Below are 27,767 nucleotides of genomic sequence, written 5' to 3'. Positions count from 1 at the left end.
TTGAGCATTCTGGGAAAATTACTGGAGTTCAGGACATCCTTCATTCCTTCCACAGATGTTTACCAAGTGCTAAACTGGGCCAGACACTACTCTAGGTGCCAGACAGAGATACAGCTTGTGAAGAACACCGATAATGCACATCAGAAATGTAGGAGTGAAAATGGTGTAACCTGTGAGAGGCACTGTAAATTACTAGTTTTGTATAATACGGCTTCCTCAATCTCACATTCAAACTCTAGGGTCCTCAAAGGGTGGGTACTACCTTCTTTAGTCCATGTATCTGGCAACAAGGAAGCCCTTCTAAAAGAGGGATCATTCTCTAGATGATTATGAAGATTTTCTTTCTTCAGATTGGAGCCAAAATAATGTTTGAGGAAGAGCTAAACTGGAATTTCAACTGTATTCCTTATGTATATTAGAATTAAATCTACCAAAATATTGGCTACCTTAAATCTCGAAAAACTGTCATTAAAAACATTCCCCTCAGGGCTCCTGGGTGGCTCAGTCGTTAAGCGTTTGACTTCAGCTCAGGTCATGATCCCGGGGTCCTGGGATCGAGCCCTGCATCGGGCTCCCTGCTCAGCAGGAAGCCTGCTTCTCCCTCTCCCACTCCCCCTGCTTGTGTTCCCTCTCTCACTGTGTCTCTGTCAAATAAAAAAATAAAATAAAATAAACATTCCCCTCTACTACAGCACCAACCTCTAACAAATTACAGTAATTTCATCTGTGGAAAACATTATGTGGGTTTCAATTTTTAAACATCTGATCACAACCATACAGACACATCAACATAGTGAGGAAATTCAGTGCAGGCTTCTCACTATCACTGAGGTAAAAAGGTCCTTTAATGTGAATAAAATTTTCTACCATTTCCCTGGAGAAGATTGTTCAAAGAAACTGCAATGAAGACAGAGGGGAAAAAACCCTCAAATGTCTTATAGGTTCACTTTGTAGCCTTGTAAAAGCAATTAAAGCAAGATAAGTAACCGTTCTGTCCATTTTGCAACCAAGCAGAGCTAGTAAATTCTGGGATTAAATGCAATTTTAATGTAGAGTATAGGGAACTGTACCATTTTAGAGTGACTGGGAAAAAATCATCGCAAAATACAAGGACCAAGATACAACATCATTACTTAACCAGCTTTCAATGTTTACAAGCTACTGGTGGGAGAAGCATTTAGATCTCACACCATCCCCATCACCCTGCCAGCCGCTAAAGCAGGAGGTCATTCAGCAGAAACCACTGTTTTCAAATTCATCATCCTGGAGTGTGTGGGGGGGGTGTGTGTGTGTGTGTAATCCAATGATCAGGGAGTGTGTGTGTGGGGTGTGTGTGTGTGTGTGTGTGTGTGTGATCCAATGATCAGGGAGTCATATACTTGTAAATCTGCTGCTTCCACATCACTGAACTGCAAGTCTGCACTTCTACACAAGCAAAAGCGGTCTTCCCCTAAACCACAGGTCAATATCCGGGGAATCTTATAACAAACTGGTGATACTTCATCAATCTCCTAGCCTTTCAAGTCACTCCATCAAGGAACCATCCCTGTTTTGCTGTTTTCCACCAGTTTGATCTTTGGTCTCCCGGGGTTGCTCCACAGAATCCTCAGGCTGTATTCTTTCCTTTGCTTTTGGTTTTTTCACTGTGAGACAGCAAACAGGACCCTTCCCCTATCAGGTATCCAGCCCTCCTCTACCACCCCCCCTTCCAGTGCCCATGAAATCCAGTGGGACGTCCCAGCCTCAGTGGCAGGCTGCGTGCACCACATGCTCTTGGCCCTCCATCCTCTCAACAAGAGTTACTAGGCAATTCCTAGTGCCAGATACTGTGCTAGGAAGGGCCTGCAAGAGTGAACCAGCAGAGCCGACCCAGTGGGGGTCTGGTGCTAAGAACAAGGGCAGCTTGAGTGACGCAAGCTCCTGGTTCGGTTCTACTGTAACAAATGAAACCGCTACACAGAGCCAAAGACTACGATACCACACGTCACTGGATGCATTTGGTCAGTTGCATAAAAAGCTCTCAACAACTCTGGGGGTCCAGCTGCCCCTTCTATATAAACCATCCCACAGTCAATGCCTTCTGTCGATGCCTAGTGAACACAGCACAGGATCTGAGGCAGGAAACAAATTCCTGTTGTCAGTTTTGCAACAAACGCATGAGGTTTTCATCTGTCAAATGGGCCTCACACCACAATCCCCTGGCTATGTCAAAAGACAATGGAAGGTATGAAATGCGATACATGACAAGATACGTGCAATGTCAAAAAGCTATAAACTGTGTAGAGGCATCATCATGGGGAGTAAAATTTCAGGCACATGTCTCTTATCAAAGACTACTCAACAATCAGAAGTTCAACAGAGCATCTGCTGTGCAGTGCTAGACACGACACGCCCTCGATGGTCTCATTACAGCTTCTGACCTCTCCGTGATTAGCAGCAAGAAAGGATCATGCCCCAAGAAGAAAAACACACTTCTGCATAATTGTCCAAGTTAAATGTGCCACTCTCGCTCTCCCTGACAAATCATTCCCTGCTTATTACTTTCCATAATTTAATATATATAAGTGCTTTACTGGCAAGCTTCTCGAAAGAATAAATAATACTTAATGACTGCCTACAGTTTAATTAACTCATGATTGAACTTCTCATGGATTGCTATAAACATTAAATTATATCCTTCTTCAAAGCTGCCATGGACGGAGATCCAGTTTCAAGCTGTAGCTCTGCTGCCTAAACAGTTTTGAAATTTCAGCAAATCTGTAATATCGGACAGAGAGGTGAGAGAATCAACCTTATGCCTAGCTATAAAGTATGTTATTTTATAGAGCAAGGACGAGGTCTTAATTTAAATAAGACAGAAAATGTGCAAATGCCCAAACACCTCATTTATATTATGGCAATCACTAAGCATCACAGGGTCTCAGGCAGTCATATGAGCACAAACTCTGTGTATTACCACAAGGCTTCAAGTTTCTGCTCTGGCTTCTCATCTTAGCTGCCGTTTTCAGTCTGCATGATGTTGCAAATAAATTTTCCTTTTGGCATGGCTCAGCTGTCAGGCACCCCTGTTCTATAATGAACCCATGAATTACATCTCCCTGCTCTGACATCTCTGGACTCACACATCAAAATATTGTTCTTCAATTGTAATTTATAACTTAATTTAAATGTCCCTTTTACTGTGACCTTTTTAGATCAAATGGCATTGCAGCTGGCAGTTTCTCCTACCCCAAAGCATCCTTTTGCAATTATAGCCATTATAATAACTGTAGAAAAAGCCTATCTGAGTTAGACTGCATCCATGCTAAATATTAAATAATTGCAATCCATCAAGAACAATATTAGATTTAAAAGTCTTTTGCTTTGTGAAATATGTTTATTTTCAAGAAACTGCCAAAATAGCTTAGAAAGGAAATAACAAGTGGGATTTGGAAGAGATGTTAAAATTCTTTGCAAAGTTTTAATTACTTCAACCATTAACATAAATGAAAAAGCTCTTGAAGAAATCTAAGATAAAACTTAAGAAAATGTTCTCATAATTCATAATTTATGGATGTCAATATATTTTCATTCATACCTCCATCACCACTGAGCTAATCAAGCTCAAAATAGGATAAATGTATGCATTAAAAAACTAGAATTGAAATTACAGGCACAATATTTATTTTTGTTTATCCAGTGTCACTCCAAATGATGCTATTTAAGCACCAGAAAGGATAACTTTGTCTAACTGTTCTTATGGGAGCATATTTAAAGATAACAGCAAAGAGGCAGGATGTAGCTGCTTCAGGTAGAGCTGAGGGGCAGATCTGGTTTATTTTCAGACGGAAAACACACAGTTGCTGAACCAACCCTCCCTGCAACACTCTCGACATAACTACAACGTCTCAGGAACTAGGCCAGTCCCTGGAGTCACAGAGAGAAAGGAGGGGCGGCCAAAGTTTGCTAAGCCTTGCCTGTGTGAGGCGCTGTATTAGATCTTTCTGACTTCATCATTCCTCACACCATCATTTGTGGTAAGGGTACTAAAAATGAGGAAGCAAAACTAAGAGGTTTGGTATGTTGCTCAAGGCTACTTCCACAGCAGCGAGCAGAACATAAACCCATGTCCAGGAGGAGCTCTAAGAGTCCCTGCTCCAATGTCTGTTCTGGAGCAGCTTAGGACTGGTTGGTGGTCTGGTGGCAACTGTGGGCTCACAAACTCCAGCCTCGGTGACACAGTAAGCACACTGTCTTTTCTTCATTTGAGGGTGGGCTGGGTAGACAGGAGGAGGGAACCAGCAGCTCAGAGAAGAGGAAACACACACACATAAAGAAAATAATGAAATAAATGCTACCATAAAAACGCACAGAGTGCCAGTGAACACTGACTCTGCCTAGAAAAACCAAGATGAATTAACAGAGCTGGTTTTGGAAATCAGTAATCAGTGCAATATGATTGATAACCTTGCCTATACTTGATGAAGAGCAACAACCAAATTAAAAACATTCTAGGATATTTGCAAATGACGTATCAGATAAAGGGCTAGTATCCAAGATCTATAAAGAACTTATCAAACTCAACACCCAAAACCAAATAATCCAGTCAAGAAATGGGCAGAAGACATGAACAGACACTTTTCCAAAGAAGACATACAAATGGCCAATAGACACATGAAAAATTGCTCCACATCACTTGGCATCAGAGAAATACAAATCAAAACCACAATGAGATACCACCTCACACCAGTCAGAATGGCTAAAATTAACAAGATAGGAAACAACAAATGTTGGCGAGGATGCGGAGAAAGGGGAACCCTCTTACACTGTTGATGGGAATGCAAGCTGGTGCAGCCACTCTGGAAAACAGTATGGAGGTTCCTCGCGAAGTTAAAAATAGAGCTACCCTATGATCCAGCAATTGCACTACTAGGTATTTACCCAAAAGATACAAATGTAGCGATCCGAAGGGGCACCTGCACCCCAACATTCATAGCAGCAATGTCCATAATAGCCAAATTGTGGAAAGAACCGAGATGTCTACCGACAGATGAATAGATAAAGAAGATGTGAGTTTTATATATATATAATGGAATATTACTCAGCCATCAGAAAGGATGAATACTTACCATTTACATCGACATGGATAGAACTGGAGGATATTATGCTGAGCGAAGTAAGTCAATCAGAGAAAGACAATTATCATATGGTTTCACTCATATATGGAATAAAAGAAACAGGGTAGAGGATCATAGAGGAAGGGAGGGAAAACTGAATTGGAAGTCATCAGAGTGAGAAAAACCATGAGACTCTTAACTACAGGAAATAAACTGAGGGTTGCTGGAGGGGAGGTGGGGGGTGGGGTAACTGGGTGATGGGCATTAAAGGAGAGTACGTGATGTGATGAGCACTGGGTGTTACACGCTCCTGATAAATTACTGAACACTACATTTGAAACTAACGATGTACTGTATGTTGGCTAATTGAATTTAAATAAAAATAAAAACATTCTAGAAGCCAGTAAAAATAGGCAGCAATATGTCTAGGTAAGATCTCACAACCGAATTTCTTGCGGCTGATACAACACTGCCATATTTCTCACTCATACTTATTTCCCACATAATAATGTGTCTAGAAATGAGTGGGTCTCCATCCCCTGGGTAGGGTGTTTTTTGAAAGTATTCAAAACCCACAGAACAGGAGCCTCAATCAGCAAGCTGATTAGAAAGTAGGCATCAAATATTGGCATCAACTGAGATCAGTGAACTATTTTAAAAATAAAAAACAAAACAAACTCTGAATGTTTTTACCATTTCTGACCACCCAGCTATTTTGAGGCTCTAATCTGACAGTCTTCATAAACACCTGGAAAGAAGAACCTGCAGAGGTCCTGGGACCAGCAATGAGCATGTGGCAGTTCTGCAGAGATGAAGCCCAAATAGGAAAGGGTTCCAAGCTCTGCCACTAGCTGTGTGTGGTAACAGGCAAGTTCTCGCTCTAAACCACAGTTTTCTCAGCTGCAGAAAGGGAAAATACAGAGCCTATTTTGGAGAACAGTTTAGGATGGAAAGATACATGGTAATCATTGAGCAGGATTCCTGGAGCATAGGAAATGTTCCATCAAGGGCAGGGGACCAAAAGAGGGTCGGGACTGCACAACCTTCATGGGGAAACAGCACTGGTGCTAATAAGGAAAGCAAATAAGCTTCAGAGCACCAAAGGAATGAAGTTTACCTGCAGTACTTACAAGACAGGAAGAAACGTGGGACTGAGAAGGGAAACCGAGAACCTGGTGACCTGCTGGGAACTGAGTGAAAATCTGAGTCTGGGAACTAGGAAATTGAGGAACGAGTTAGCAACTGTACTGGGAAGAGCAGGAGCCTGGGCGAAGAGGTCTGGGGTGCCTCTCCTCTGCAGAGCAAGCAGCCCCTAGCTTCCTCACCTGCAGCAGAGGCTAAAGTAGGTCATTTTCGGAACTTCAAAGTTTTTAACATTTCTTCTCTTTACAGAGATTTCTTTTAAGGTGAAATACTAAAGGATACTATTTTTTTAAATAAATAAATGGTAATATTAATACATTCAGTTAGAAAAATAGTAAAATAAACAATATAGCCAATGAACTAGGCCAAACTGCCCAGGCCAAACCCTGCTACAGAGGCTTTACTGATATCCATTGGTTAGCATCGTAATTTTCAGGTTTCTATGAAAACTGGAATAGTCTATGCCACAGGTTTTTAAAGACTGATTTGAGAGACAGAGTGAGAGAGCATGCAAGAGCGAGTGGGGGGCAGGGGCAGAGGAAGAGGGAAAGAATCTCAAGCAGACTCTTCGCAGAGCATGGAGCTTGACCCAGGTCTCAATCCTATGACCTGAGCTGAAATCAAGAGCCAGATACTTAACCTTAAGACTGAGCCACCCAAGCACCCCTATGCCACAGATTTTTAAATATAATTACAGATAATCATCTATATAGCTAACATGTATATAAAACCTCACTTCCTAGAAACAAAATCTTCCCTCCTGCTTTTTGTGTGAGAGTCCAAGCAAAGGACATAAAAAAAGCAAGGCTGTCCTGGATCTAAGCTATGAGCCCTGTGTTCCTGAGGGAAGGTTGACTCCTTAGGACTGAGCAAAACCAATCCCCTACTGATAAGATGCAGCTTAAAGATACAGAATGAGTAGAACTCTGGCCACAGAGAGAAAAACTACTGGCAGATGCATGAATCTAGATTGTTTATGCTGCTTTTGTGAATGATCACAAGTGGAAATGGTTCAGGGCAACAAGTGGAAATTAAAACACTTTTTCATTTACTCCTGAGCATCCTCACAGCCGTGACTACAGAAAAACAGTATGTAAGGCTCTAACCTAGAGGGTGACAGAAAAAAACATATTCTATCCATCTCATGGAAATGTAGGCACTAGTGAACCCATTCATAAAAGCTGAAGTGACCTAACTGGGTATTTACCCCAAAGATACAAATGTAGGGATCCGAAGGGGTATGTGCACCCCGATGTTTATAGCAGCAATGTCCGCAATAGCCAAACTGTGGAAAGAGCCAAGATGTCCATCGACAGATGAATGGATAAAGAAGATGTGGTATATATATATAATGGAATATTATGCAGCCATCAAAAGGAATGAGATCTTGCCATTTGCAACGACGTGGATGGAACTGGAGGGTGTTAATGCTGAGCGAAATAAGTCAGAGAAAGACATGTATCATATGACCTCACTGATATGAGGAATTCTTAATCTCAGGAAACAAACTGAGGGTTGCTGGAGTGGTGGGGGGTGGGAGGGATGGGGTGGCTGGGTGATAGACATTGGGGGGAGGGTATGTGCTATGGTGAGCAGTGTGAATTGTGCAAGACTGTTGAATCACAGATCTGTACACCTCTGAAACAAATAATGCAATATATGTTAAGAAAAAAAAAAGAAGATAGCAGGAGGGGAAGAATGAAGGGGGGGAAATCAGAGGGGGAGATGAACCATGAGAGATGATGGACTCTGAAAAACAAACTGAGGGTTCTAGAGGGGAGCGGGGTGGGAGGATGGGTTAGCCTGGTGATGGGTATTGAGGAGGGCACGTTCTGCATGGAGCACTGGGTGTTATGCACAAACAATGAATCATGGAACACTACATCAAAAACTAATGATGTAATGTATTGTGATTAACATAACAATAAAAATTAGGAAAAAAAGAAAAGAAAAGAACAACAACAACAACAACAACAAAAAAGCTAAAGTGACCTAGAAAGTATATGTGAAAGCCTGGCTATGAGTCAATTTTATCCAGATTCCTTCAGAAAGTTAATTTAAGAAAATAAATAAAAACAAAAACCTCAAGACCAGGGGTGTCTGGCTGGCTCAGTCAGAAGACCATGTGACTCTTGATCTCAGGGTTGCGAGTTCAAACCCCATGTTGGGCATTGAGATTACTTAAAAAACAAAAACAAAAACAGCCCCTCAAGAGCAGTTGCAAAGTATTAAGTGAAAAACATTTACAGAAACTGCTGTAAGTCCCACTAAGTCGAGTATAGGTGCAGAAATGACTACCCCCAATCCATGAAGCTCAGAAACCTTCACCTCAGTGCTTTTTGACAAGTAATTTCAAGGTTGTGTAAAAAACAATACACTTATTCTTTCTGATCACAATGATAACGTAACGGAATAAGGAAAATCAAAGAGGCATACACTGAAGCATGTATGACTCCAGAGTAGGGAACACATCTGACTGACATGCTCTTTCATCTGGAAACCTCAGCCAAGAACTGAGCTAGTGACTAAGAAAGAAGCAAAAAGACTCCAGGCAGTCATAGTAGTGCTCTCAAGCAATGGCCCTGGAGAACCTAGAAGGCCCTCACTCTGTGCCTTAGAAGCCTAGCTTCTGAAATTCTGCTTTTCCCAGTCAAACAAAGGGTCTTAAAAGAACAGATGAGACTGTATGCTTTCAAAGCAGCAGTGCTAGAAGACAGCCTGACTGTGGAAGACCCCAAAACCCACAATGTATTATGCACACCAATAGTCACATACTCTAACAGTTGCACATGATTTTGTGTGATGGCCACATAATGATGACTCAGAAGTAGCAACTAAAGGCAGACTTGATTTAAGAACACATGAAAAGGTATAGCTCGTTTCGGGGGGGGGGGGGGGGGGGGGGGAAGGAGAAAAATGAAGAGTAACGTTCTTAAAAATGCTTGGATAACTGGTACTCCGAAGTCCTGGGGTGAGCTGGAATACATAGCTCAACAACTACTGTGGACGGGGAGAAGGCAGGCCAACCAGAAGGCAGGGCAGCAGGAAGGGCAAGGGCAGGCAGTCCCGTGCAGTCACCTTAGAAGCCCAGCAAGTGATCGGCCATGGGGGTGTGTCAGCCTCCTGGGTAAGAGAGCTGGCCAGGGCAACATAGTTTGTCAGAGTCTGGCAAGCCTGGGCTCAGGGCAGGGCTGTAGGGCTAGACTAGAAACCAGAACAGAAGGCAGAAACTTGAAAGAGCAATAGCTTCAAGGGCAACTGTGCCAGCAACACAAGACCTTGCCCCAGAGGCTCCACAGGGGCCCAGCTCAGTGGCCCTGAGGTAGAGCCGAGGAAGAAATGCCCCCCAAATCACTGGTCAGAATAAATCAGTTCATCTGGTAGTTATTCATGACAATTCTATTACCTGAATATGTTCTTTGTAAAAGAAAAGTCAGATACACTGTACCATATACTACACAAATACTGCACTATTTTGTAAATCAAATATCCTCAGATGTACAGAAATATCACAGCCCCTACTAGAAATATTTTTATACTCTCAGAATTGACATAAAAATAATAAACTGTTACAAAAGAATTCTACATAAGTACTCTAATTTATTTCAGTGACATATTATAATATAAGAGTAAAATCCAACTGTGGCAGGCTACAAAATGACCCCCAAAAGATATCCACATCAAATCTCTGGAACAGATGAGACCTTAATTGGCAAAAGGGTCTTGCAGACAGGATGAAGTTAATGATTCTGAGAGGAGGAGATAATTCTAGATTATTCAACTGGGCTCTATGTCCAATGGACAAGCATCCTTATGAAAGAGAAGCAGTGGAAAAAGAATAGAAAAGATGCAGACCCACAGAGGGGAAGGCAGTGTGAAGACAAGCAGAGAAAGATGCAGCCACAGACGAAGGAATGCCAGCAGCCACGGGAAGCTGGAAGAGGAATGATTCTCCTGAGGAGCCAGAGAGAACATGGCACAGCGGACACCCTGATTTCATACTCCCGGCCTCCAGCACTGGGAGAGAACGCACTTCTGTTGTTTTAAGCCAGCAAGTTTGTGGCGATTTGTTACAACAGCCACAGGAAACTAATACATCAACTTTCAAAGTTTGGGGGTAAAAAAATGATCTAGGAGAGCTATAAAACAGTATCCCCAAGTATATTTCAAAACTAGTATAAGAAATATACATACTAGCTCAAATATAAACTTTAGTATTCTATAGCATATTTTAGAACTAATGGTAACATATGAGCCCTGTTAAAACTCAGGGGCTTATTTTGTTCTAAGATTAAATATTTAGGGGCACCTGGGTGGCTCAGTCCATTGAGTGTCTGCCTTCAGCTCGGGTCATGATCCCGGGATCGAGCCCCGTGTCAGGCTCCCTGCTCAGCGGGGAGCCTGCTTCTCCCTCTCCCACTCCCCCTACTTGTGTTCCCTCTCTATGTCTCTCTCTCTGTCAAATAAATAAATAAAATCTTAAAAATAAAAAAAAAGATTAAATATTTACTTAGATTATCAACACTTTTAACAAATGCCCTCCCACAAAGGCTTCCTAAAGAACAGGAACTGAATAATGTTTATTACTGAATAAATAAATGAATGAATGATTTTACTAAAGCTTCTTCTTAAATGTAAAAAAGCCAAGGGCTTTTATCCTGATTTGCTAAACACTTACTGTATTAATATTAATGCTTAATACAGGTTCATAGATGGGTAAAATTATGATTGATGTTAAGTGGACATTTTTCAAAACCCCATGTAATTCTCAAAACATTTTACCATGTTAGAAAGAAATCATTTGAGAAAGAAGTTTCTTAAATTTTTAAAGGAACTTTCTAAATTTGCCAAACACAAGGAAAAGCCAAGTCAATTCCCCAGCCCCTGCTGAGTGCCTAGGAGAAAGGATGGAGATGCGCCAAGAGGTTAGAGCATGAAGGATTTCTTTATTTTTTATTTCTTTCTTTCTTTTTTATTTTTTAAAGTAGGTTCCATGCCCAACCTGGACCCCACTGCGGGGCTCAAACTCACGACCCTGAGATCAAGACCTGAACTGAGACCAAGAGTCGGACACTCAACGGACTGAGGCACCCAGGTACCCCAAGCATGAAGCATGAAGGATTTCTAATGGTCTGAAGAGCAAAGCCCCAAAACCGCAGATTCACGGACATTTCAAGGGGACTGCTATAAGGCACTGGCCTCAATTCTATCCTTTCTTTAAGTTTAAATTATTATGTATATAAATATATATGACAGGGTGTGCTTATTAATCTGTAGGTGATATTCATACTTATAGAACTGTTATGAAGATTAAGGGGCGCCTGGGTTGCTCAGTCAGTTACACAGCCAGCTCTTTATTTCGGTTAGGTCATGATCTCAGGGTCCTGAGATTGAGCCCTGCATTGGGCTTTGCACCCAGTGGAAAGTCTGCTAGAAATTCTCTCTCCCTCTCCCTCTGCCCCTTCCTCTGCTCGCTCTTACTCACTCTCTCTAAAATAAATACATCTTTAAAAAAAAAAAAAAAGAATTGTTATGAAGACTAAATGAATTCATTCATAAAAATGCACTTACACTTTCACGCAGCATGTAAGTACTCAATCAACACATTTTAATTTTGTTGTTATTAATACTGCCTTTGTTACTAATGACATCAGGCAGCTGACTAATAGTTGATATGCAATAGAATGAAAACAGTGATAAGCTTAAGGTCCTGTGCCTGGTTCAAAATTCAGTCAAAATGCTGAGGGTGGGAGAGAAATGGCTTAGCAAAGGCCAGTATACAGAGAGAAATAAAATGAAACAAGACAAAAACACAAGACAAAAAAAATGTGTCGAGCACACACTCATAAAAGCTTAGATTGCACTAGGAAGATGAGCTTTTAGGAAAACTAAGTGGTATTTGTCACTTTATGCTGATCAGATCTGGGGAATGTTGCTTCAGTGAAGGTGCCACATTTTTAAAAACGTACAAAGCTGACCAGAAGAAGAAATAAAATGGTTATAATATATAAAATGGCTAACAGAATTACACCATGAACAAAACTCAAAAATGTTATACTCAGTGTAAAGAAGCCAGTCACAAAAGGCCATATACTATGTGATCCCATGTATAGGAAATGTCCAGAACAGGCAAATCCATAGAGCTGGAAGGCAGACTAGTAATTACCAAGGATGGGGGAGGGGGCAACTGAAGGGTGACTACTAATGGGTACAGCGTTCCTCCTGGAATAACGAAAACATTATACAATTGACTGTGGTGACAGTTGCACAAATGTGGGAATATAATAAGAGCCATTAAATGGGACACTTTAAATGGATGAAATATATATGAATTATATCTCAATAAAGCTATTCTAGAAAAAAGAAGAAAAATAAGAAAAGAGAAAAAAGAAAAGAAATGGCTAAAGAAACTTGAGAGTGATTCACGTGGAAAAGCCAAGCAGGGCCACAATCATGAAGACCTGCATCAGAAGCACGACAAATGACAAAAACTTAGAGTGATACTTTTCTGTTAAAATTATCAAAAACAGGGGCATCTGGGTGGCTCAGGCCCTTAAGCATCTGCCTTCAGCTCAGGTCATGATCTCGGGGTCCTGGGATCAAGCCTCATGTCAGGCTCCCTGCTCAGTGGGGAGTCTGCTTCTCCCTCTCCCTCTGCCCCCCCCCGCCACTTGCGCTCTCTGAAATAAATAAAATATTAAAAAAAAAAACCTATCAAATACAAAATCACTGCTGCAATAAGTCATAAAGGTACCATTACCAGAGGTTAACATAAGTGGCCTTTTATCTCCCCATCCACCCCTGAGGAACTTAGAGAATGCTCTCTGTTGTATTTAGTAAAAGAACAGAAGCAGAGCATAATGTTCAATTTTTTTTTTTTTTTAAGATTTTATTTATTTACTTGACAGAGAGAGACACAGTGAGAGAGGGAACACAAGCAGGGGGAGTGGGAGAGGGAGAAGCAGGCTTCCCGCCGAGCAGGGAGCCCGACACGGGGCTCGATCCCAGGACCCTGGGATCATGACCTGAGCCGAAGGCAGACGCTTAACGACTGGGCCACCCAGGCGCCCCCATAATGTTCAATTTTGACTAAAGTTACAGATCACCTACAAAGGGACAAAATATCAAAGCATTAAATTTAAAAAGTCATCGGGGCGCCTGGGTGGCTCAGTTGGTTAAGCGACTGCCTTCGGCTCAGGTCATGATCCTGGAGTCCCGGGATCGAGTCCCGCATTGGGCTCTCTGCTCAGCAGGGAGTCTGCTTCTCCCTCTGACCCTCCTCCCTCTCATGCTCTCTGTCTCTCATTCTCTCTCTCAAATAAATAAATAAAATCTTTAAAAAAAAAAAAAATTAAAAAGTCATCTTCATCCAAATGAGACGAATAAATCATGTAATCTGTCAAAGTGTTGTTGTGCCTGGAACTTTTGGGTTTTTTTGTTTTGGTTTTTCAGACTTTATTTTTTTATTAGAGAGAGAGAGAGAGAGAATTCGAGAGTGGGGAGAGGGGCAGAGGGGGAGGGAGAAGGAAAGGGGTGGAATCTCAAGCACACTCCGCACTGAGTGTGGAGCCGAAGCGGGGCTTGATCTCAGGACCCTGAGACCATGATCTGAGCCAAAACCAAGAGCTGGACACTCAACCAACTGAGCCACCCAAGTGCCCCTGCTTGAAACTTTTGAACAAAGTGAATTTATGAAATTCTCATAAATTTCTAAACACTTAAACAATTTTCAAAACCAAAGTTCCAAATGTTTCTAGTTGGTCAAAGTACAATAAATAAAACCTCAACTTTATATATTATTAGCTGATAATCGTTGAAAAGGCCTTGGGTTATACTAGAAAACTACTGCATCCTCAATTATGCTATAATTAACAATGTAATATGCTGTAGACTCCAATATCTTGATATAATATAAATAAAATACTAGCAGAGGTGCTTGCCAAGGCTGATTTACACAGGGTGCTATTCTGAAATTTATTGCATTTCTATAACAAGAATTCACACAGCATATAAACTTTTCCCATTTCTCTTTTCAACAACAAATCAAAATCTTAGAGAAAAAAACCCCATCATCCTGCTATTTAGTACTGACTAATCTGAATAGAGAATGGTAAAAAGAATTTAAGTAAGGGGTCACCTGGGTAGCTCAGTGGATTAAGCATCTGCCTTCAGCTCAGGTCATGATCCCAGGGTCCTGGGTCCTGGGATCGAGCCCCGCATCGGGCTCCCTGCTCACCGGACAGCCTGCTTCTCCCTCTCCCTCTACTCCCTTCCCCCAACTCGTGCATGTGCATGTGTGCTTTCCCTCTCTCTCTTTCTCTAATAAATAAATACCTTATAATACCAAGTTCTGGGTGATTGAATGTGATCTGGGCTTGAACCTGATGTATTTATTCAATCATTCAACAAATACTTAGTGCCCCTCTACTACGTACTAGGCATCGGGCTGAGGCTCAGAAAACAAAGATGAATTAATACACAAAGGTTAGCAAATAGTAATATTTATATATCAGAGATAAAAAAACTATTAAGCTATTGGAAGTCTTGCATCCTTTGTTGAAGGAGATGTGGGCGTGCATAAATAAGTAAGCAAACAAATATATACTCTCTACAATATGTAAAAAGCTTAATCCAAATGTCTAAAAGCCATCCATATTTCAAGGAATAAAACGGTCCAGACAGAAGTGAAATCTTTGCTGCCTGATTATAAATTTTACTTATATATAGTGAGCATATATATGTTTACTGTTAGTGAGAGAAAGTAAACATAAAAATGCAAATAAGGTCTGAGAAAGAGAAGCCAAAAGAATTTGAATTTTATTAGGAAATAGGAAAGATACCTAAGCCCAAAGAATGAAATCCAGTATCAACTTAGTAAAAACAAGTCAGCATGATATTTTCTAAAAAACCACAGTCTCAAACTATAGGGCTCTGTTATTTATTTTTTTTTTTAAGATTTTATTTATTTATTTGACAGAGAGACACAGTGAGGGAACACAAGCAGGGGGAGTGGGAGAGGGAGAAGCAGGCCTCCCGCCGAGCAGGACGCCCAATGCAGGGCTTGATCCCAGGACCCTGGGATCATGACCTGAGCCAAAGGCAGACGCCCAACGACTGAGCCACCCAGGTGCCCCAGACTCTGTTAGTTTCTAAGCATAACTATAAAGATGGATTTTGTAAAAGGCCAAATAAATGCAAGCACTAAAGATGGCTGAATCCCATTAGAATAATATAGGCCATCTCCATGGTTTTTTTAAAAAAAAGATTTTATTTATTTATTTGATAGATAGAGCACAAGCAGGAGGAGCTGCAGGCAGAGGGAGAGGGACTTGATCCCAGGACCCTGGGATCATTACCCGAGCTGAAGGCAGATGCTTAACCGACTAAGCCACCCAGGTGCTCCAGGCCATCTCTATGTTATATAGCATTATGTTTACAAATTATATGTAAACCAAAAGTACACAGATGAACCTCACAGAACTGTATATGAAGAAACACATACCTGAACAGTACACACAGAAACATTTCTAAAATCTTCTAGAGGAAGCACCACTGCTTTGTCATATTATAAACATATTATAAAATTACAGATAGAATAATTTCACATTAATAGGTGTTCACAATTTAAAGTAGTAAAATACAACATATCTTTGCCAACATACACTAAGGAGTACACTCCCATCACTAAGAACACCCTCCTCTTCCAACAAGAGAGGCCAACATGTTTATCACATCATCCTCCTCTACATCAATACAAGTTTTTTGTTTTTTTGTTTTTTTACTTATGAAGTAAAAAGACAAATACATTTTTAACATAAATGATACAACTGTGTCCCTAACTGTTCTGCAAGTTCACCACTGGACCAAACACAGTAAGTCATGTGGCCATGAAAATAAGATACATCAACTGCTACTGTATTTCTCCAACAAGAGCTATGCTATTAAGAATGTACACATGTGGCTCAAGTGTTATATAATCTGAGGACCATCTACATTAGATTAAAATGGACTAAAGACTCCAAACAGGGATGCCTGGGTGGCTCAGTTGGTTAGGCGTTTGCCTTTGGCTCAAGTCATGATTCCAAAGTCCTGGGATCAAGTCCCGCAGGGACCCTGCTTCTCCCTCCGCCTTTAGCTCCTCCTGCTTGTGCTCTCTCTCTCTCTCTCTCTCACAAAGATGAAAAAAAAAAAAAGACTCCAAACAAAAGGTAGAGCTTGCCAGACTAGATTAAAAAGTCAGAAACAACTAAAGAACTAAAGGACACAAGAGATGTTCTTTAAATACAAAGAAAAAGCAAGATTCAAAGTAAGAAGCTGGAACAAGATGTATCATGTGAACGAGCGTAAGAAAGCTAGAGTAGTTATGTTAATATCAAACAACACAGAGTTCAAGACAAAGACAGGGTCATTCCAAAAAAGTAAAAGAGCTAATATACAGATAAAGGTAAATATTATGTGCATGTGCCTAATGATATAACTGCCAAATATATGAAGCAAAAGCAAACAAAACCCAAATCCACAATCACAGTTGAAGACTTTAATACAATTCTCTCAGCAACTGAGAATACTAGATAAAAAAAATTAGTAGGACATAGATGATCTAAGTAATAATAACCACCACTTTAAGGAAACAATTACATAATAGTGCACTCAGTAACTGCTGAATATAAACTCATTACAAGTGCACATGGAACATTCACCAAGATAAACCACATGCTGAGCCAAGAAACAAATCTCAATAGATTTCAAAAAACTGAAATCTTACTGGGTATCCCTGACCACAACAGAACTAAATTAAAAATGAGTATCATTTCAAAACAAAAGGGTGGGGGAGGGAGGGAGAGTGTACACAAGAGAGATCTCAAGTATCTGGCAATTAAGCAAATTAATACTAAACATAGGTAAAAGAAATTTCAAAAAAATTTTTTTGATATTTTTAACACAATGATAATGAAAGAAGAGCAAATCAAAATTTGTGATAAAATCAATGATCTAAGCTCCTACTTTTGGAAGGTAGGAAGAAAATGATCAAATTAACCCAAAATAAATAGAAAAAAATAATAAAAATAAGATTGGAGATCAATGAGATAGAAAACAGAGAAAATCAGGGGCACCTGGGTAGCTCAGTCAGTTAAGCATCTGACTCTTGGTTTTTGCTCAGGTCATGATCTCAGGGTTGTGACTGTGATTTTGAGCCCCAAGTTGGGCTCTGTGCTCAGTGCAGAATCTGCTTAAGACTGTCTCTCCTCTCCCTCTGCCCCTCCCCTTTGTGCGTGTGAGCACGCATGTTCTCTCTCTCTCAAACAAATCTTTAAAAAAATAATAAAAAAGAAAAAAAATCAATGAAATCAAATGTCAGCTATCTGAAATAATCAATAATGTTTATAAACCTCTATTTAGACCGATTGAGAGGACACAAATCACCAATATTAGGAATGAAAGAAGAGTCAAAATTACAAATCCTATAGATGTTAAAAAAGTAACACAGGATAATTTGACATTTTTACCAATAAATTTGATAACCTGGATGAAATGGACAAAAAGTTTAAAATCACAGATCAGCAAATTACCAAAACTGACACATGAAGAAATATAAATAGGTCTATGTCTATTTGTAATTTTAAGCTTTCCATTAAAAAAATATTTAGTTCCAGATGGCTTCACTGTAAAATCTATCAAATATTTAACAATGCATACACACACACACACACACACACACACACACCCAATCCTTTACAAACTCTTTTTAAAGATTTATTTATTTACAGGGTGCCCGGGTGGCTCAGTCGGTTAAGCATCTGCCTTCAGCTCAGGTCATGGTCCCACGGTTCTGGGACTGAGCCCTGCATTGGGCTCCCTGCTAAGCGGGAAGTCTGCTTCTCCCTCTCCCTCTGTCACTCCCCCCTCCCACTTGTGTTCTCCCTCTCTCTCTCAAATAAATAAAATCTTTTTTAAAAAAAAGATTTATTTACAAAGAAAGAAGACTACAGCTCAAGATCCCTTATAAATACAAATGTAAAAGTTCTTAACAAAATATAAGCATATTGAATCCAACAGTACATAATGACTAAGTAGAATTTATCCTAGGAATGCATACTTGCTTTAACATTTGAAATTAATCAACAAAATTCACCAAATTAGCAAAATACAGTATAACAAGCATATGATCATCTCATTAGTTACACACAAAAAATAGCATCTGACAGAATTAAATGCCCATTCATGATAAAAAACAAACTTTGATATAAAGGAGAACATTCTCAACTTGATTAACAACTACTACCCTACACTGCACCTATTAGTGAATGGCTAAATGTGTTCTCCCTAAAATGAGAAATAAGACAAAGATGTCCACTCTCATTGTTTCTATTCAACACTGTACTACAGGTCCAAGCAAGTGCAATGAAGCATGAGAAAGACACAAAATGCATAAATCCAAAAGAAAGAGGTAAAACTGTCTTTATTTGCAGATGACATGATTGTGTACACACAAATTCTAAGAAACCAACCAGAAAGCTACTGGAAATTAACAGGAAGAAGAGGTACAGGTCAGCACATTAAAACTGTTCCTATTTCTATCCTATCAATGAACATTTAGAAATTGAAATTAGAAATATAATTTTAGGGGCAGAAAATTAAAAATATAATTTTAGGGGCACCGGGGTGACTCAGTCAGGTAAACGTCTGCCTTTGGCTCCGGTCATGATCTCAGGGTCCTGGGATCAGACCCCATGTTGGGCTCCCCACTCAGCACGGAATCTGCTTGTCCCTCTGCCCCCGCCGCTGCTCATGCCCCTCTGAGAAAAGTCTGTTTTCAGTAAATGTTGCTCCAACAACTGGCACTTGCATAGGAAAGAATGAACTTTCACCCATATCTCACATCACATAGAAAATTAATTTGAAAAGAATCACAGACCTGAAGGCAAGAACTAAAACATCAAGAAAGCACAGAAACAACCTATGTTATCATGGGGTGATCAAAGAAACTCTCACAAAAGGAAAATGATACACTGGACTTAAGGAAAATTAAACATCTTGCTCTCTAAAAAAGACACCATTACAGAAAAACAGTCATGGTATGGGAGGAAATATTTGTAAATACATGTATCAAAGAAATTGTATCTGCAATATAAAAACAACTCCTACAACTAAATAATTATACTAAAAACAATTTAATTTTTAAAATTGGGCAAAAGATATTTCACAAAAGAAGACATACAAATGGGCAGTAAGACATGAAAAGATGCTCAATATGACAGTCAGGGAATTCAAATTAAAACCTCACTGAATGAGACACAGATAGACATCATCAGTAATGTCAAATGCTGAGGAATCTTTACCAACAAACAAATCTCAATGGGATATCACTATACACCCATTAGAATCACTAAAATGAAAAAGACTGACAACATGAAGTCTTGTTGAGGATGCTGAAGAATTGAAATTCTAACATACTACTGAAGGGAATCTAAAATGGTATGGCCACTTGGAACCGTGTTTGACAGTTTCTTAAAAAGTTACCTGCATACATACAATCCTGCCATTTCACTCCTTAGGTGTATTTACCCAAGAGCAATGATAATACACATCTACACAAAGACTGAGTAACAATGTTCATAACACCTTTATTTTAATTGCCAAAAGCTTGGAAACAATACAAGTGTCCATCACCCGGTGAATGGATAAAATACTGTGAATATCCATACACAAGAATATTACTCAGCATTAAAAAAGGACTACTGATAATGCAACAGCAGAAATCTATCCCAAAATTATTACAGTGAAAAAAGCCAGACCCAAAAGATTACATAAGATATTCCATTCATACAACATTCTAGAAAATGCAAACCAATCCATGATGTGAGAAAACATATCAATGGTTGTCTGAGGCTAGAAGCAGCAAAGGATTATAAAAGTTCATGAGGAAACTGTGGGGAATTTGGAAATATTTTGTATTTTGATCACTGTAGTAGTTTCACTGGTATATACATCTGAAAAAAACCCATCAAACTGTATATACTTTAAATCAGAGTAGCTTATTATACATAAATTATACTCCATATGTTGTTTTAAAACTTACACACTAAAAATCTCATTTGTGAATAATGAAGAAAAAAGTGAGTCAAAACGAGTAATTTGGAAGAGCTTTTATTTAAAAATAGGTATTAAGAATTAACAGCTCAAAAATTTCTATTCAAGATGGCAGTTTTAAAGATCAAATTATTTACTTAAATGCATTTAAATTTAAATAGTCCTACTCAGATTGTTAACACTATAATGTGGCTGTACTATAGAATTTCATACACTTTAAATTTCTGTACTGTCCTGAGAAACAGGAAATAGACACAGGTTTACTATAAACTGAGAAATGCCTAAAACCTTGTTTTGACTCTAAGAAAAAAAACGGTTCTCATATGACAATGTATTTATCTTTTAAACTTATTACTTAACACAGCTCGAAACCACCATTACTCCAAGGAAGCTGAAATAAACATTAACTTCTTATAAGATTTTTCAATTCACTTCACTTTTCATTAAAGAAAGTACCTACAACTCAAACTCTGTAAGCCAGTAAAACAATGAAGTAGAAAAATTAAAACAGTCACTAAACTTCTCCATTCATCACAAAATGTACACATAACTCAGTCCTTTGGTGGCTGAACGCACTTGGACTGCATAAACCAAGACACTTGAGCCATTTTGGACACGCCTAGACAGGAAAATTTCAAATGATGGGAAGGCAGCTTCACAGAAATAAAAACTCATAAAACCAAAAGCCCTCTGGCAATGCTTAAGAAAACTTCAGAAGGAACTTGCTACAAAGGACCATGGGCAAAAATAGCCCAAATTATTTCTGTTTAGAAGTATGTTCTACAGAATCCTTAGAGGGGTTGAAATAAAGAGAACAAATCAGATCAATTCAGTAAAGTGCCAAAAATAGATATTTAATTAAATATGGCAACATCTTTATTATTTAAAAATTCAACTGATCAGCATGGTCGTGAAAGTGGAAATTTTTTCATAAAGCTTTTATGCAAAAAACTCCACAGAAGACAAACCCATATCAAAGAGTTACTCTGAATAAACACACACTTTTTAGGGTATTTTGAATTCACAGACATTCACACCACTGTTACCATTCCCACTGTCTATAGATTCACCGATCTGAGTCTCTGATTCTTCATCAATAAAATACTCTCACAGGCCCCTTCTGGCTCAGTAATGTATACTCAGAATAAAGACCCTTTATAAAAACAAAAACTCTTAAGTATGGAAGAGGCGAGAAAGTAAAAGAAATAAATGTATGGGAATGTAAAAAATCATCCAGTTATTTAGCACACGGCCCAATCCCAGCAAGATCACTCAATCCCTAACACATAAGAGACTATTATCATGTCATGTAATGCTCAGGAAACACAACTAGACCAGGAATGCAAATGAGCCACATCCACATGCCTCCTTGAAAGCAAGGTGGAGAGTAGCAAAGTCCCTAAGGTGGGAATCTGGGTTATTTTCTATCCTCCATCATGAACTTTTTGGATTGTTGGCATTCAACAATCATTTGGCCTTTCTGAGCCTTAGATTATTATCTATTTAGAGACTGAACAGATGATCTCAAAAGTCCCTTCCAACTACAGTACCTCTCAAGAAAAATGAAAAACAAAAAGGGTGCTTAAATTACATTTAGTTAGTCATCAGGAGTTGCTTAGCCTTGTGCTCAGTATCCTATGTAAATATATATAACTTTATTAGTACATCAGTAATGCATAAAAAACCCATTATTACTTCATCAGATTTGATGGTTTCACATTAGTAACCACACAGAGAAGAATTATTTCAAGAAACTTTAAATACATTAATTTTCCTACACAGCCCTATAGGATGTATTTTAATGTCAAAAAGGAATGTCCAAAAAAAGTAAACTGGTTTCAGTGATCACACTATTTATAGCAATTTGAGTTTTGTTCTTCTGAGCTGCTGTGTGTGTTACAGGATTAGAGCAGATGAGTAATCCTGAAGGATGCCATACAACCAACTCAGTACTGCTAGGCTCACTTGTCACATTTTACTTTATGTTTTTTTAAGGATTATTATTTTTAAAACTCAATTTTGTTGTATAATCATGTGAAATATTTACATGGCTCCTAAGCCACATCTATAAAAAGAACTAATTTCTTCCAGGAAGTCTGGCTTCTTCTCTATTCCTCCACACACTTTCAAACTCACAGTCTCAGAGACAGAGAAGAAGGCAAAAGGTATGGACTCCAGATTCACATCTTGAGTGTATGACCTTGGCTTGTGACTTAATCGCTCCAAACTTATTTCCTCACATCCACAATGGTGATAATAATAAAACCTACTTCAGAGGGACATTGTGAGGATTAAATAAGATCATCTGTTAACAGTGGTCGGCTTTGTGGGACCTTGGTGAAGATCAACCACTATCATCAGGCTCTCATTTGAGGCTCAACACAATCCTGAGGTACAGACACAGATGAAGAAATGAACCTAGAGGCGCCACATCACTGGATCAAGGTTGGGGGGCCCAAAGCCAAGACCACAGCCCGTCTTCCAATCCCAGCACTATACCACAGTACTCACTCCTAAGATTCCAGGCTCCTTCATGTTCCATACTCATCGCGTACTCCCTACAGCTAGCACAAGGGAAAGAGAACTTTGTTCCCACCCAGGGCAACTTCAAAAGACTCACTGTATTCAGTGCATTGAGGGTAGTGTCATCCCGAGATGCTGCAACACAGCCATCTTCTGTGGAACCTCCATCACACATCCCTGCGAATGCTGCCATGCTCCTTGGAGGACAGAAAGAGGAAACATCAGCAAAGAATTATGTTAACCCTCGGTTTCCAGAGTACATTCTCAGCCCAAACCAAATTCCATTACTACATGCATGATAAGCCAGAGTCCTCAGTCCTGTTTCTACTTTTCTTAAAACAAACAAACAAACAAACAAAAAACAACTTTTTTTAGGGGAACCTGGGTGGCTCAGTTGGTTAAGCAGCCGACCCTTGGTTTCAGCTCAGGTCATGATCTCAGGGTCTTGAGACTGAGCACAGGCTCCACACCAAGCACGATGTCTGCTTAAGATTCTCTCTCTCCCCCTCTGCCCCTCCCCTCACTTGCACACTCATGCACGCTCTCTCTCAAAGAAATAAATAAAATCTTAAAAAAAAATTTTTAGGAGTACCTGCGTGGCTCAGTCCGTTAAGCATCTGACTTTTTTTTTTTTCCTTAAGATTTTACTTATTTATTTGTCAGAGAGAACAAGCAGGGGGAGTGGCAGGCAGAGGGAGAAGCAGGCTCCCCTCCCTGAGCAAGGAGCCCGATGCAGAACTCGATCCCAGGACCCTGGGATCATGACCTGAGCCGAAGGCAGACGCTTAACCAATTGAGCCACCCTAAGCATCTGACTCTTGATTTTGGCTCAGGTCATGATCTCAGGGTCATGAGAGCTGGGTGTGGAGCCTGCTTAAGATTCTCTTTCTCTCTCTCTCTCTCTCTCAAAAAAAAAAAAAAATTTAAGATCCTCTACAGTTCACCCTTCACTCAATCACAAAGGAAAATGTTTCACTTACTCCAGTCCAGTTGTGTTATTTCTTCCCATGCTTTACCTGTACTCAGCTTTTAGTTTTGAGGGCATGAATAAGCTAAAACAATGTGCCACGACAGTTGGCTAGAGTACAATCTTTTGAAAGAAAGATTATAATCTTTTTGAAAGAAAGATCTTTTGAAAATAATTAAATCCTCTGAAACTTTGCTTAATTCCTTTCATGCTATACATCAACTAACCTTAGGTGAGTTAAAAGCGGGGAAGGGGATGAAAAGAATTCTTAGTGGCCACGCATGCACTGCACTGAGGCGGCCTCGTCTCTGCTGTGTACCTCACACACAGCGCAGTTGACCACAGGATTAAAGTTCAGTTACTGGGGCCTGCCATGGTGCACGCTGCTGACATTGTGGTGAGTCCCAGAGACCACTGCAGACGAAGAAAGGCTCTTTGCCTGCACTGTGATGAGCAGGGACAGATTTAAACTTATCTTTTATATTTTAGGCATTTGTAGGTTAACAAGTTCTCATGTAGGTAAGCCACAAAAACACCAAGCTTGGGTCAGGCATCAAGGAACAGCCTAAAGTAGAGAAATCTGTAATGGGATTTTAAAACGGGCTAAATGACCCAATCACTCAACTTGTATTTAGAAGTGTTGATAATTGCATGTATGGCTTAAGATATTTCCCTTCTGCAGAGTTCTAAAATCTGATGTGGGGCAAAGATTGAGGAAAAAAGAAAAAAGTGACTTTACCATGGTAAACTTTTTCTCTGACATGAAAACTCAGAGCTCTGATTACAGAGGGTATAAGAAAACAAAGTGAGAGAATGTTCAATGTATAAATAAAATTTCAGGGGAAAGGAGAAAGTTTATTGCCTCCTAATCAATTCAGATGGCCTAATTCAGAGGGCAGAATGGGGAGAATTCCTATTACCTTGCTGCCCTCAAGTACATAAGGAGGTCACAGTCATTAACTCCAGGCATCCAGACCAGTTCCTCATGTTGGGTCACAGTGTCGCCATCTGGAGAAGGGAACGGTTGCAATTCAGGAAGTTTGGCCTGTAAGACAGGGATGAAAAAGTCACAATCAAGGAGCATTTAAAGAGCTGCCTCAACAGGAAGGCCCCGGGAACAGATGCACTAGTTACTGAGCCTCTTTCTTCAGGCAGGACCAAAATAACAGAAACAACTGTGAGTCACTGAAACCAGCCTGTAGCACATTTCAGGATCATTTCACCATAGAAGATTTCACAATGGACTGCTTAATCTCTACTTAAGGAGCAGCAAACAGTGTCAAAATAAACCAGTGCCAGCATGATCCAAAGAGTAAAACAAAAATGGATGCATGTGAATAAAAGAAATTGGGGGGGGGGGAACCCCTCAGGACAGAACAGTTCCTTGATAAAGAAGGGAAAAACACACACATTTCCAATATAACAAGTTTACAAAGAGACAGATATAAATAATGAAACCTCACCTAAGGATATGTGCTAAAATACCAAACGAGCTATCCTATTAAGTTAAGCTACTCTCAAGAGAGTCAATAACTACAGTACTATCAAGGTAAACATAAAAAAAAGACACAGAATTGGAGTTAACATTAAAAACACAGTTGAACTAAATGATGGCGTCAGAAATCAGACCAGCAGTAGCTTGAGGAGGAGTAGACTGCTTGTGAAGGGACAGGAAGGAGTTTCAGAGACAAGAGAAATGCTGCACCTTGATATGAACTGTTACAGCAGACCCAACAGTGTACATTAAGATATGAACAAGTTCACTGTATATCAAGTATACCTCAATAAACTTTTTAAAAAACATTTGAACGACAGTACTCAACAACCAAGATTCTAAGTCACCTCTGGGTTAGAGATCCAAATACCCCTGGCATGTTCCCATCCTTACTCTGCGGGGCAGAGCAAGAGTCAAGCATGTACTACGACTACCACAACCATCAGGGGCCTATAAAGCCAAGCATCTGCAAAACACACATGTTCCTATTGTCTCAGATGATGAACACGGACACACCTGTCAAATATTTTAAACTAAGAGCTACAGTTAAAAAGCTCCAGTGTCCACAGAAACCAGGCAAAAAAATTAAACGAAGCAAGGAGAGGATAAGGCAGCACTGTCCAACAGAAATAAAATGAGAGCTACATATTTCATTTTAAACACTCTAGTAATCGCAGGAAGTAAAACACTACCTCCCAGTCTGGCCTAGCCACATTTCAAGTGCTCACAGCCACTCACAGGCAGTGGCTCCTGTCCTGGGCACAGAGGTATCAGGTGCTAAGTAGTGAGGGGAACCAGGGTGTAATGGAGAGTGCTGCCCTGTCCAGGAAAAGCAACCAAGCAGGAATGAGAAGCAGTACTTGTATGTCCCCTGATTTTTTTCCGAAGTCCAGAAATTTTGATTTTTCAAAACAATCTTGTGGCAAAACAAAACATTAGCAGACCATGGGGTCTTAGGGCTCCCAGTCTGCCTCACAGGAGATCTCTGAAACCTCTAAATGTGTACCAAGCACTGACTTTCTCCAAACAAGGATGCTCTTCTTTAATTTAGTATTGACTTTTATAACATTTAACTGGGTGCCTCAATTAAGCAGAACTGAGGTCTGCTTAAGACATAGTAACCATATTGGAATAAAATTTAAAACACAAGAGGTATTTGCATCAAAAGGCCTTTTTTGACCTTTGTACCGAGTTCTGCTTCCCCAGCACCAAGTACAATACCTGGTAGAGTAGCTCTCCAATGGCTGTTTGTTAAATTAGTTAAAAAGTACTATTATTGTGGTAGAGGACAAATCCTCCCCGGTCAAGAGAAAAATAAGCTGGAAATATAGTTAGATAGTTTATAGAAAAAGAAATGCAAATGGCTCTTAATGATAGGAAAACATGGTCAAACTTGCTGATAAGAAAAAGGCAAATCAATGACACTGAAATACAATTTCTCATCTGTCAGAATGACATAAATCCCGAAGTGTGACAATATACAAGACTCTTATTGTATTAGCACTTGAGTGAGCTGCTAGCACAAAGGCAAAAATGGTACGATGTCTACAGAGGGGCATTTTGTAATGTCCTCACATTTCCACGTGCACCTGCCCTTTAAGCCAGGCATCCCCCTTCCGGGAATATATTTCAAAGATACATTGGCAAAAATATAAAAATCTGTATGCTCAGGCCATTCACTACAGCATTACCTATAATAGCACATAACTGGAAGCAATTTAAATGCCCAACAATAGGAACTGGAAGAATGAACTATTCCATCCCCGCAATGGAGTTCCATGAAATGGGAGAAGGAAATGAGGAGTCACTCTACACACTGCTACGGAGGGAACAGCAGGATACATTGTTAAAAGATAAACGGAAGTCGGTAAAATGTGTGTATCATGCTACCACTTATCTAAGAACAGAGGGTTGGGGAATAAAAATAAGGATAAATCAAAACAATAATTATCCATCAGGGAGAGAAGGAAAATGTGGAAGGGACAGAGATAGCAGACTTCTTTGAGCACACTTCTTCCTTTGTATGTTTGACTTCAGAGTTATGTGAATAACTTTATGTAACTATAAAAACAAAATGAAATTTAAAGAACAACAATCTCTTAAAAACCCTAAAGCAAAGGGAAATAAATGCACTAACTATATAGTGAGTTGGTTCCTCTCTAGGAATTATTTCAACTAACTTTAAAACACATATTAATTTGCCTATAAAGCCCTAGTGGGATATATTCTAAGAACAACAACAAAATATTTTAATAGTAAGCGGTTTTCAATAACCATATTATTTGTAGCAGTGTTAAGTACTATTATTCTGCACTATTATATATGTATTATGGGATTAAAGCAAATGAATAATTACATTGGAGTCATCTGAAAATGGGATTTGAGACATGGGGAAAAGATACAGATATAAAAGGAAAGAAAGATAGGATTAAATATAAAACCCAGATAAAAA

At 39.6% G+C, this 27,767-nt stretch overlaps 1 protein-coding gene across 3 annotated transcripts in view; it reads right to left on the bottom strand.

Moving 5' to 3' along the window:
- Positions 1-27,767, bottom strand: part of RERE (arginine-glutamic acid dipeptide repeats) — a 290,457-nt gene that overhangs the window by 97,098 nt on the left and 165,592 nt on the right. For all 3 annotated transcript variants that reach the window (XM_035019874.1, XM_035019876.1, XM_035019877.1), the window contains exons 9-10: positions 24,741-24,865; positions 22,951-23,050 (exon numbers count right to left, since the gene is read on the bottom strand). In XM_035019874.1, the coding sequence (XP_034875765.1) occupies positions 22,951-23,050; positions 24,741-24,865 (225 nt within the window). The remainder of the gene's footprint in view (positions 1-22,950; positions 23,051-24,740; positions 24,866-27,767) is intronic.

The sequence above is a fragment of the Mirounga leonina genome, unplaced genomic scaffold, assembly GCF_011800145.1.
Source record: "Mirounga leonina isolate KUSES-001 unplaced genomic scaffold, KU_Mleo_1.0 Mir_173, whole genome shotgun sequence".
In the NCBI taxonomy this organism is placed as follows: Eukaryota; Metazoa; Chordata; class Mammalia; order Carnivora; family Phocidae; genus Mirounga; species Mirounga leonina.
Note: the sequence above shows the minus strand (reverse complement) of the source record. Positions and strands in the feature narration are given on the sequence as shown.